The sequence below is a fragment of the Penaeus japonicus genome, unplaced genomic scaffold, assembly GCF_977035675.1.
Source record: "Penaeus japonicus unplaced genomic scaffold, GWHDUDI00000001_assembly GWHDUDI00000013, whole genome shotgun sequence".
Classification (NCBI taxonomy): domain Eukaryota; kingdom Metazoa; phylum Arthropoda; class Malacostraca; order Decapoda; family Penaeidae; genus Penaeus; species Penaeus japonicus.
In genome coordinates, this window is record NW_028234415.1 from 5,358,577 (window position 1) to 5,371,562 (window position 12,986).

The 12,986-nt window shown below is 44.1% G+C and overlaps 1 protein-coding gene across 5 annotated transcripts in view; it reads right to left on the reverse strand.

Annotated features, from left to right (window-relative positions):
- Klp10A (kinesin-like protein 10A) overlaps nt 1-12,986 on the reverse strand; it is a 93,171-nt gene that overhangs the window by 72,444 nt on the left and 7,741 nt on the right. The window contains exon 1 of one of the 5 annotated variants that reach the window (XM_086543072.1): nt 8,921-10,842. The exons of 2 other annotated variants lie outside the window; for them this stretch is intronic. In XM_086543072.1, the coding sequence (XP_086399198.1) occupies nt 8,921-9,425 (505 nt within the window). In that variant the 5' untranslated portion in view covers nt 9,426-10,842. Of the gene's footprint in view, nt 1-8,920; nt 10,843-12,986 lie in introns of those variants that run through there. 2 more of the 5 variants (XM_086543075.1, XM_086543071.1) reach the window with 2 other exon arrangements.

The window sequence follows — 12,986 nt, forward strand, 5'->3', positions numbered from 1 at the left end:
AAAACTCATGCGAAGCCTTATTGGAAAATGTCTAGTCCTACTGGCAGCCTGCGCACATCAAGACTTCGCTGTTATGTCACGACGAAAATACATACGGACGGTTATGATACGTAAACTACTGCTTAACTACTGCAGGGAAAATAAGAAGTAGAACCCCAAATCAGACAATAAACAAACAGACAACGTCACATCAGCGGTAACGCTATGACTCACGCTATAACACAACAATGTTTAAGTCTGTCAGGATTAACTGCAAAGGGGAGAGGAGGCAGGCGTAAGGGGGACGAGGGGAGAGAAGAGAAGAGGAGAGTGGAGAGGGGAGGGAGGGGACATGGCTTGGTGATCCCGGAGTAACAAATGAGGCAAAGCCGTAAGGCCTATGGGAGGGGAGACGGACCTATGTACAAATTATGGTACGTGATGGTGATTTAGACGGTTCTAAAAAAATGGAACAAGGGCAAAAATCTCGTTACAACTGAGAAAGTGTGAAACAGCGTAAGCCACAAATAAAAAGATAATAGTATGGATGACGGACAACCACAAAAATGAGTTTTGAGAAGCACATTTACCAGTCTCATCAAAGGCCTATGAGTGACTCATCCTAAACCGAGGATAAGAAGATGGGAGGGGAGGAGAAGGATCACCGAAAGGAGAGGGAAGATGTATTACGCGTGCATATCACTTAATGTGAGATCATTCACTCCATTCAAAATCCTAAAGATCTCTATCATAGAAGACCAAAGTGACAATGAGGTTGAGGAAATGACCGATTAAGGACTGCGATGAATCCAAATACCTTAGCGAAAGGATTTATTGCAGACTGGTGTTTTGTTGACTGTCAGTTTGTATCTCACACGACTAGTGAGAGCGAAAACATAAGACACTGAGGAGACAAATACATATGTTTTGGTATAAGGTGCTAAAATACCAGTTGTCATGGAAATCATATAAAAAGATAACATAATTCCCGCCGTTGATTTCTAATTGTACATCTAAATGTTTGCATACCAGAAAAAGCAATGAACCACTTCATCCACACCTGAAAGTATTTCTATCAGTTATGCATTCACAGTGGAGCGCAGTTGGTGGATGTAAAAAGAAAATTCCTAAAGCGGGACAAAACAACTAACAACATTCCTTTAACTTGCTGACAAAGTGCAAACAGTCAACATATCAGATCCAATATCACATCAAAAGAAAAGATATAACAGAGCGAGAATAAAACAAAGAATAAGAGACGACTCTCGGCGAAGCAGAGGCGCGGAATACATACACTGAAAAGAGGTAATTGGCGAGCAGGCGCGACCGTTGATCACCATCCAACCGCCACCTCCCCTCCCCCTCCGCCTCTCCCCCCCCCCCATGCCACCCCCGCGAGCCAGCTGATCCCAGCAGAGCAGCCTGCACCGAGAGCCACAACGGTCCAGTCTGCCGTTGCAGTTCTTCCCTCAACTCGGGCCTTCATCACCCGGACACACGCAAGGTATACACCCTCTCGTACTTTGGGAGGTGAATGATCTGATTCGAAAAAAAAAAATCAAGACAACTTATAAAAAAAATTGGGAACTTCTGCTGCGGGGGACTGTCAGCACAGTTTACCACTTGTATAAGCAATTAAGCATTCAATTTCCTGTATGCTTATTCGGCGATCCTTTTTAGCATTTCACTCCGAAAATTCATACTGCCACGCCTTGAGCTCAAAGACATACAAACAAACATTTCACCCAACAAACACGTGATGGGCCATAATAAGCACCACAATAATAAAGATACATCTCGATTCTTCATTCTACCACCTTAATTAACATAAGAGATCTAGTCAAAACGCAATACCTCCTGGCAACAAACGTCAAGGCCGGATATTCTTCGTGTTGGCTCCTGCACGCTGACCCCTCCACCGGACGCGGCCCGGGAGTCGTAGCCGGCCCGTTATTCACCAACTACGATCAACGTTCTGCTCGTCAATCACGCCCATGCGGCTGTCACCTGCCGCTGGTCGAAAGGTTTTCTCGCTATTACTTTGGTATCTAAAGCTTAAGACGACCACTTCTTCTAGTTGGAGGAGAATTGGCCGCCATTGAAGTCTGATCTGCTTGCTAAGAAGCAGGTTATATGTTTAGTATTGAGCATGAAGAAATAAGTTTATATCTAATTAACTTTATTCATCACATTTTATCTATCTGTATATACTAACTATCCATGTAATCCACATATATTTCACCAAATAATTTCACGACTTCAGAATAAAAGAATTATGAATCCAGCTCACAATCCTTCTAGCTTCTCATACGGTTCTCTCTCGCAGCTGACGTGAACCGGTAGAAAAAAAAAGACCATCTTTCCATCCCTCCCACATTCCCACATAATCCCAACGGGCAACATAGCTGCGTGGCGACAAAGCAGCGAGGTAGAAAGGATTGACGTGTAGACCAGTAGGCGGTTATCCCAGACCTTTACCGCATACAAAGACTAGTACACACTGGAAACGAATGTGCTTGGGCGGTCCTAGACAGCGAATCGCATGCTGGCCAAGTGAGAAGTACATCAGATATTACGCCTCTGCCAACACAGAGGCGGAAGTGAACCCCAAGCGATTCATGGCCATGGTCATGAGGAAACGAGCTGCAGTTACCGTCAACTTCTCGGGACTGGCAGTAAAGTCGAGTTGATAAATCACGAATGCACCAGTCTACTTCGAGTATGGTGTTTGTATATATAGAATAAGGAAAACATCAATGGTGATTAGGACGACTATCATAAAATGCAAGGCAGGAAGGATTCGGTTGAGAAACAAAGCGGAAGTACAAGACTCCCATGAGTAATGATAAAACACGGTTGATAGAAGGCCAAGGTCACCATGTACACAGAGATGAGCGTTTATGTAGCGAGAACTTTGTTTAAAAAAAAGAAAAACATACAAAATATATAATAAAAAAATAGGAAGCTCGGTCTTGGAGGAAGTGGCGCAAATGAGAGTGAGATTCGCCTCCAGCGAAACCGAAGCCCAGATCGCAGTGGGAGGATTCAAGGCGAATCTACGAGTCTACACACGAGTCAGCAAGCGCGAAAGGTAAAAGTAACAGAGTGGTGGGCATCTGGTGTGTACCGCCGCCCTGCTCGACGACTATTAACGAGTCAGCTGGAGCGTGGAGGTGCTCGCTCTCTGACACTGCCAAACCGACAAACACTACTGATATGCCGCGATGTATGCCACTGACCGTCCACCACCCCCTCTATTATTAACACCATAACAACCACATAAGATTACACAGCGCCTGGCAAATAATACTTTGAACGATGGTAGGGTGGAAGAAGACGGAGGGCGGAGAGCGACATTCCATGCATGATCCCCCGCCCCCGGCCCCATACCGTACCCCATCCCCCGTCCTCCCTCCCTACCATCAGCGCGGACTACTTCCCGTTGGTCCTCGTAAACCACCAATCCGTTCTTATAAACTGACTACCTTAAAGGTATATTAAGATAGCGGGTAAGAAAACGTTTCTGAAAGTCAGCAGCTAAGACGGTGCCCAATACATCTTGACCGGATGTTATTTTGTGTGTATGTGTCTAAGACAGCATATTCAGAAGATGATAATCACATCAGTCTTGGCATATCTTACAGCTTCGGCCCTTTAGTCCGTGAAAATCACTAATATGGAATATCCAACAGTTTCACCTTAAATTTGTCTGTTTAGCTTAATACTGAGAAGGTACCGTATTTTGTTCCTTATCCACTCCTTAAAATAACACATCTCCATAAAGTGAAAAACGACAGTTATGACCGATCGCAGCGAGATGTGGGCGTGGTGGCCTGGGAGCCTCTGCGCGCGGGAACACCCCACTGCCGATGACTCACAATTTGTCCCAACCCGTGCTCATGGCTTGGTGCAGTAACGTCTCTGCTCATAAAGCGAACTCCGCCATATTTTCTCATGTCGCATAGTATTAGAGTGAATGTATCATAAATAGGACATTCACAGAGCTGGCATTTCGAGTACTTACAAATTACTTTATACTTATCATGTAAACGGTTTAGTACAAGATGAGTCTGAACTGACAAACCTTATGAAACGTCTTTCATAAAGAAAACACACAAAGAAGTTGCAAAGAGTCTCGCCATGGCAACTCTAGCTCGAGCACGAGACTGGGTTACAACCGGCTGAGATAGCAACTTAATACTGTCACCATAAACAACAATTATAGAAAACAAGAATTATTCAGTTTATGGCTAAATCATCTTCTCGGGGAGGAAACTCATGAAAATGCAAATGACACCGCATCGAGAAACTTCAACAATCCGTCAATTCAAACCTGTCGACTGGGAGTAGATGAAACGGAGAATCACAATAATTACCAAGGCCAAATGATTCAACGCTGCCTCGGCTAGCTTCACGGCCAATCGAAAGCGGATTCATGGAAACACCACCACCATGAACGGTACTTCATATAGGGACTGCTGTGAATCGATAAAGTATGATATTATTCAACCTTTCTAAATACCTCTAGGGTTATAAATTATGCAAAAAAAAAACATTTACCCCAAAAATAAAACGTTTTGAATTAAAAGGTATGCTAATTGCTATCCTCTCCTCACGCAGTCGCATATAAAGGGTCTTTGAAGTGATATTCTTGCCCTCAGGCTTTACACTTCACTGTTGCCCCTCCCCCCTTAGCCAGCTTCCCTTACACCGCCCATAAGCCACATTCCTCCACACTGTCAAGGGCGCTGGGAGACGCATGGCTCGCCTTGTCCAACGCCTCATAAATTAAGATGTTATGTTATTAATGACATGTAAATTATATTTGTAGTTTTCTAATTTTATGTTGGATTTGAGCGACGGCTGGAGAGAGTGAGGATTAGGGCAGTCCGAGCTGAAACTATTGGAATGCTTGACAACCTTTCTGCCCATATGACCGAAAGTACACTTCCCAAATAGAAATAGAAATCCCGAGGCCCTTCGGTCCCCTTCCCTCGCCCCCCCCCCCCCACATCCAATCCACTCCCATCTGCTGCCGCAAATATCCTTCCCCTCGTTTGTCTCACATAGCTCCCTCCCAGACTACCTCACCAGTCCCCCTCCTCCGCTCGCGCTCCCCTACCTCTCGAGCACATTTTACGGTAGCTCACATGCCAATACACACCACTCATTCCAAAAAAATAAGAGAAAAAGAAGAAACAAGACGACAGACATTTACCCTCATCTCATCCTCACATACATGGACGAGCAACGGTGAATAACGAAAATGAGGAAGTCCATCCCTCAGCACTTCTACGTCACCAGCCGCAATCCTCATGACCGTTAGATCAATGTAAAACGTCACATGTCCCCACGAGGCCCGACTTTAAATCCATTAATACTCATCGCCACCAACCCTTCTCCAGGTTCGAATCACAAATGTCAAATAATTTCGCTGGTTCTATCAACTGTTTTTGGGCTCGTGTGGAAGGACGGATGGGGACAAAAAGAAAAAGAAAAAGAAAGAAAGAAACAGTGCGACAGTGAGTGGGAAAATGAGAAAGGGTTAGAGAGAGTAAGAGAGAAGGAGGAGGAGGAGGAAGAGGAGGAGGAGGAGGAGGAGGAGGAGGAGGAGGAGGAGGAGGAGGAGGAGGAGGAGAAGGGGGAGGGAGAGGGGGAGGAGGAGGGGGAGGGGGAGGGAGGAAGAGAAAGAGAGAGAGGAGTGAACGATAATTCAGACTTCGTTAGGGAAATCACAATTGGATCGGTTATGAAAGTAAACTAGTACAACCAGGTACTATCAGATTTTATAGCACTACTCAAAAACCTGTAAATCCTTTAAAAAACTGGCATCTAACTATCTAAGCATTCCGATAATTCCCCTCTGGGATCGACCTTGTCAGTCAGGAGAATGAGGTAGCATTCATTCTCCGATTCTCTCGCGATTAAGCACAGTGTTGTCCATCAAGCGTTCAGTGTTTAGGGAATTTCCCTGTGACCTTACAACTTACTCCACAATGTAAAGGATCGAAGTACAACTGCGAACAAAATAAGGACAGTTGCGTACCTTTATTACGCAAAGTGAAAGGTAGAGAAATACAGCAAAACTTTGTGCCACACAAAAAAGGACGGTATAAATTAAAAAAAATACAACAACCGAGAGAAAGCGAACATGATAGATGACATGAGCGAAAAGCTAAGATAAAATGAACACGGAACAAATAATAAAGGTTAAAGGCATGGGAAGACAGAGACGGGGGATTAGACAGGGTGAGCACCGAGCAGAAGGGAGCTAAACAACAGCCACGTGCCCCTTCTCTCAAACACACTCGTGGGAGACCGACGCTGCCAATCAATGGCGCTGTGCCGAGTATAGGCAGAATAATTAGGTTTCATTTCCCCTGCACATTGGGTCGCACTAGGGGAATCCTCTGTCATCATGTAATACGTTAAATTTAAACAAAAGTGGTGACTCACTGTCTTTGCTTCGTCACGCTGCTTGGCGGATGTGATAGAGTCCATTTTATCCTTTGTTTTTATTTTGCCTTGTACACATCAGTCGCTTGCCGTTCTTTTTCACCCGTGCTCTACTAACAAGCAGAACTAACATGGATCACGTACCATTCACGAGTGTACCTTTTCGATAGATATTGTATACAGGATAAATGAGTCACGGTAGTTTGAGTGAAACCAAATATTGGACGGAATAACTACTTATAGAAAAAAAAAAACATTTGGGGCTAAAACATGATACAATGAAAGAGTAAGAGACGCAGACAAGATTAAATAAACTGTTACAATTCACAGAGTTGGCACGCCTCTAGATAGACCAACCATGCAATAATAACCGAAACATCCAGCCAACGTATGGCCCGTACTCCCCGTACAGCTGGCCGTCGACTGTAAACGAACCCCACGATTGTTTAGAGAAGACTTTTAGTCCGCTTTAGCTCCCTAACACGCTTTTCTCATTAAAATATTTGAAAGAATCTATCCGTACGCCCAATAGTAATAAATAGATTTGGAAAAAGTGCCAAATGCGTCTTAGTGTATCACAGCAAACTCGGAATTCTGGCTTTTACAATAATCGCAGAGAGGTTTACGATTTCTTCTATTTCGCCGTCACTGATTGCCCCCGGCCACCCCTTGACCTGCCCTAAGTACCACACTTGGAAGGGTCAGTCAGACTACAAATCTAGGCGATAAAAACAAACAATACTCAATTGGGGTACTACGACACACTCGGTCGTTAAAACTTTAATAAAAACTCAGTTTTGATTTACTCCGACTTTCCCACAATGTCCTTTTCGCCCTGGGGAATGAAATGTTATTTTTTCTCCAAAGAAGAGCCCCTTAGTCATGAATCTAAAATGCAGGAGCAGTCGTTTATTTCGCTGTCTTAGAAATAGAAAAAATGAACGCTAAGCCAACAAATCGCAGGAATGGCCATGCCTCTGTGGCGTTCCTTGTAAAGAAAAAGGGTCTGCATAAATACTATGAGTCCTTTGCATCGCTGAAAGTAGAAGCTCGAGAAAAGGGAAATAAAAACCGCGGAATTATGCCGAGGCCTCTTCAAACCCTTCCTTCCCATTCGCAGTATGACCCTCGAAGATCTCGGCCTCCATCATGCTCTTTTAACTCGATCTTCTCCTGCATACCTTCGGTCCTTTCGCTTCAGCCACCTATTCAGCGAAGGTACTCTTGTCTGCTTAACTGTACACATATCTTGATGATCTTTCTGTTTATAGCAGGGCCAATAGTAGAGGAATTTGAGGTGCGGTTGATTCCCAGAGGTAGTCAGCTGTTGGATTGTAAAAAGAATGATTTACAATAAATCGTTCTTTTCTGTACACAGAGGCTTCCTCACGCCTAACACATGTCTCAATGTTGTACACACATTTACTTTCTGAAAATACTGGTGTTTATTTGATTACAACAGCGTTGTCATTGTGCATTTTAACGACTGAAATGACTGAAGTGGTCGAAATTGTCGCGTGAAGATATCAAAATTTATTTGCTTTTAATAAAATAATTCATGACTGGTATATGGAATGAATACTGTACAATTCAGAGGTTTTTAGGATAAGAATGATCTCGAATCAGAAAACGTAAAACTTACAAACCCCGAGTACCACTAGTGCCAGTGCCAGAAGTCTGGAACACATCAATATAGGACGGACTAACCTAATACACACTCAAGGTCACGGTCAACCTGCAGTTACACTTTACTGTCGTCACACCTGTTGACACAATACTTTACCCTATTTGACACTACTTCCCTCGAATGAATGAATGTCTGTAACGTGTTAAGATACATTTCATATACTTATTTTGCCATAAGTAAGTTGCAGAGCTGGAGAATATTGCAATTCATAAAACCCTTGTACCTGCTAACAAGTAGGCGTCAGGAAGACTTGACTGGAGGTGAGGACCCACGCTGGGCAACCCCGGAGCGACCCTAGAGACCATGACCTCGTTTATATGGTGACTCACGGCTAGAGGTTGCCCGTCCTGCCATAAATGGTCCTCTCAGGGGTACGCGCCAGGTAACCAGTGACGGCAAAAAAGCGAAGCAGCCATTTAAAAGCTAATTTGAATAATAGTCTAAACTGATGACCTTCAAAAAAGAACATAGGGTTTAGTACCAGTGTGGTAGGTTATAAAAAAAATGGAAATGAAACTTTCTTTAGACTTGCCCATGCAAGCTGGGGTGTAGGTTGAGAGGAGACTCCATTTGGCGATGGGGGCTCATCCCAGCACCTTCACCTTGCTTTTACACGTCCTTTCTCCCCTTATAAACACACCCTGCGTTACCGTCAACCACCGCAATGACCAAAATCATCTCCCACGTAAGTCAACTCCAACAACCACCTCGGGCTCCCCTTCCCCTTATGAGAATGAGCTGCTAGAGAAAACCTGTTTACATGAACATTGACACTCAGGGCGAAAGCACGCTCATTACCTTGATTCTGGTTCCTTGAGATGCTGACGGGAATGGAACCTCGGCGCTCTACCTTGGGCTTGGGCGTGGGCGTGAGTGTAGGCGAGGGCACTGGTTCATTTTTCTTGGTGTTCTTGGGAGTGGCCCCGGGCGAGCCATTGCCTTTCTTTCCTCCTAAAAGCGATTGCAGAAACTTGGGGCGTGGAGTAGGCGTGCTGGTGGGTGTGCTCTCAGGTGTGCTTTTGGGTGTGACCTGAGGGGCTGGATGACTGTTAGTCAGGTTGGATTTGCCTTTGGCTACAGCTACTGGCGTGGAATTTGATGAACTCTTGGGAGTTGATTTAGGCGTGCTGTATGGTGTCTTGACGTCGAGTTGCAGTGTAAACGCTGACACACGGCCCTTATCATCTAGCGTGGGCGGAAGCACAGTCACTCCCTGCCCCTGGATGTCCTCGTCTTTGCACCCACAAGGGGCATGTTTTCCGTTGCCCTTCTTCGATGGATCTTTGCTATTGGAATTGCCCATGTCGGGCGCCACGTGCGGAGGGCTTCTTTAGCTCTCACGGGAACAATGCTCCGTTCAATCAGCCGCCACACACTCGGGTGACCGTCATTGCCCAACGAACGTTACGGGTTCAAAACTGTCCAGTGTTTATCCGGATCAAGGATGACACTCGAGCGAAACAATAGCCAGAACGCCGCCAAGAAGGCCGTGTAATCCGTGACTGCGGAAGCAGTACTGGGATAAGAACAGCTAGCTTCACCAGGTGGCGGCGCTACACCACAGAGGGGGGGAGGAGGGGTGGGAAAGGAGGAGGAACGTGATTATCTAAGATATTTACAAGGATTATGAAATGAAGGGGTGAACAGAACGCCATATAAAAAGTATCTAATGAAGTTAAGAAGTTGCTGAACAAACTCTAGTGAAGATGCAAACGATATATAAATATATTACCACTTTAAAACTGGTTACATAAACACCATTAATACTTTTTAAAAGGCTGGCATAAGAAAGGAATGGTATGGTGGGGGAGAAAGAGGGGCGGTGCCAGCCGAAGCCTAGGGAGGCGACAGGTGTTGGGATGCTGAACGTTCAAGGCCTTGGAAGGGCAGGAGTAAGCTGCTATGTCGCACCAAAAATGTCCGTGGAGCTTAACGACACCTGCTATTGTCCGGGGGTGACAAACTGGAACTAGCGTCGTAGGAGCTTGCTACATTCCTCCAGCTGTACCAGGGGAGGAGGAAGAGGTGGAGTTGTAGAGCCATGAGGAGTGCAAGAGGGAGAGGGGGGGTGGTGGTGTCGGTGGCTGGGACTGCGGTGAAGGTGGCTAAGGCCGGCCGGTGGTGAGTCATGTCTGGAACCCGCACACACCAACGCAAACTCTGTCGTTGCGTCTCGGCACGGACTCCACTCTCACCTTTTCTCTCGTCACACTAACATGCCCATCAACACCAGAGATGGTGGCAAGAGAAAACGATAAAGCGCTTCCCGCGAAGAAGTAGAAATTAAGGCTTGTCAGATGTCCACGAAAAGCAGGTTTTCATGCCTATCATCCCACAAGACACCAAGGCGACCTGACCCGCAACTTGCAACCTGCTCACCTCACGAGTCTTCATGAGGCCGCGAGTATCATATGACTCACCTGGCGCACCACTCTCGACACACCCCAAACACAATAATTTCTTGACCTCTCTCACTATCTGCAACAACTCTTTTCGCCCCTACAAATGCACAAAACCCGAGCTCCAGACTTCCAGAGCAACGTCGCTCGCGCCGTTTGAAAGCAGCAGCACGGCACGATCTGGCCGTCTTGAAGATCAACTCACGTCTGACTCACGGTTTACACAAGCTCCTTCCTCCCTTTGTGCATCCACCTCCTGTCATTCATGGCCGTATTCACCCGAGGGAAAACTGCCAGCATGCCGCATCATAATACAAATCTGCCGATTCTGCTACTTTCATTTTCGAAACCGCAAGGATAGTGTCTTGGCGGCGGAGGTTGCGGTGCCCTTGAGGCCGAGTCCAGGCCTCCCCCGCTCTGCCTATACTGGTCCGCCCGCGCGCCCCTTGTACGTCCACGCCCCATGCCGCGTGTGGGACGCCTCGCTGCCCTACTCGGATGCCATTAATATGCATATGCCGACGAAATGAGGTCATCCTTATTTACTGCCATTCAATTACGTAGAGCCCAAGAGCAAGAAAAATGTATTGACTAATTGAGGAACTGATACTTCTCTTCCTCCTCTTGTGTTTTTCGATGAATAAGCAGATTTCGACAATGGAAGTCCATATATTAAAACATGCAGAACACACGTCTTTTATCTCTCTCCTCAACAGACCGAGAATGCCCTCCTTCCCTCAAGTCTACTTTATATACATCCCACTCGCGCATTTATCTCGACATGACAGACAACAATCCTGTCTCCAAATCCTCTCACTTATTAAATAGTAATCAACACTGCATCCACTCCCCATGTTCATTCTGCGGATGAATGAATCCAAAAAGGAAATAAAGGTCAAATGTTGACACACTTCCTTGCAGCCTTGCCGTTATCTTTTTTTAACGACAAAGATCCCTCTCGCCCGTACAGCTGAGACTCGAGAGTTCCCATGAGCACACACGACCGCCAACCGCCACGTGGAGTTCTGCATCGCTGAGGGACGCCCCGGCGCTTCACGCATACAAAGAGCCTCAACGCAACATAGACGACTTGCAACCACACGGAAGGATGGGCGAAGGCACGTACACGGACAAGCGGAATGAGGGGAAATGAAAATGAGAGAGATTAATCAAAGAAACACACGCATAGAGAACAAAACGAGAGAAAGGTTAACGCCGCACACGCCCAGGCATGAATACTAATTTGCGTACAGGTCGTACTGTATATTATTAACCATCGCGCTTACTGTTAATTTCCTTGACATCTCTATCCCATCGTTTTAATGCTTAATAACCGTTTTCGTTTCCGTAAGCCCCTTTTAGTAACTGACGTCTTGTTTTTAATAATAAAAGCAATATCCATTAAATTCATACACCAACCCTGAAATATTTACACCAAACAATGTCCCCGTCGACTGGCTATCCCATTTACCATAATGGGGTCGTCATTATTTATGAGCTCATTTACGAGTTCAAAATTCATCTCCTGAGGTATTGGATTTTCGTCCCAGTTTATGATTTCGCATCTGCTCTAGATTTCTTATATCTCTATAATTATACATACATAAATACACACACACACGCGTGTGTGTGTGTATGTGTATGTGTATGTGTGTGTGTATGTGTGTGTATGTATGTATGAATATGTGTGTGTATGTGTATGTATATGTGTATATCTATATCTATATCAACATCTATCTATATAAAATATAAATAAATAACTACATAATACAAATATATATACATACATATGTATGTATATATAAATATATACACTTAATACACACATCAATATATACATATATATAAAAATAAACATATATACATATATATACAAATAAACATATATACATTTGCACATTTACACATATAAGTATATATTTATATATATACAAATATAAATATATACACATATATATACATATATAAATAAATATACATTTATACAAATATAGATATATACACATATATAAACGTTATATATATAATATTTATGTATATGTATATGTGTGTATGTATATGTATATGTAAATATATATATACATATATATATATATATATATATATATATATATATATATATATATATATATATTACATACATGTTCATAGATATTTGTTCATAAATACATACATAAAATACACATATATTAATAGTGTAAAGAAAACAAGAAAACCATTTGGTTATTAACTATTGGAATATGGCAATTACGACTAGCGCTTGTTTTCGGCCAGACTAAATACCATACTGCGCACAGGTGTCGCTATTTGACAATATGCCCATGTGTTGTTTTGATTTACAGGCCAAGTATTGGCTTCCCAACTCTCTCCTACACCAGGGTCAACATGTCACCTTCGATAACGCATTATCAATTATGTGCAGACCCCTATTCCTTCGATCAGATAATAGTGCGTAAATTGCTCAT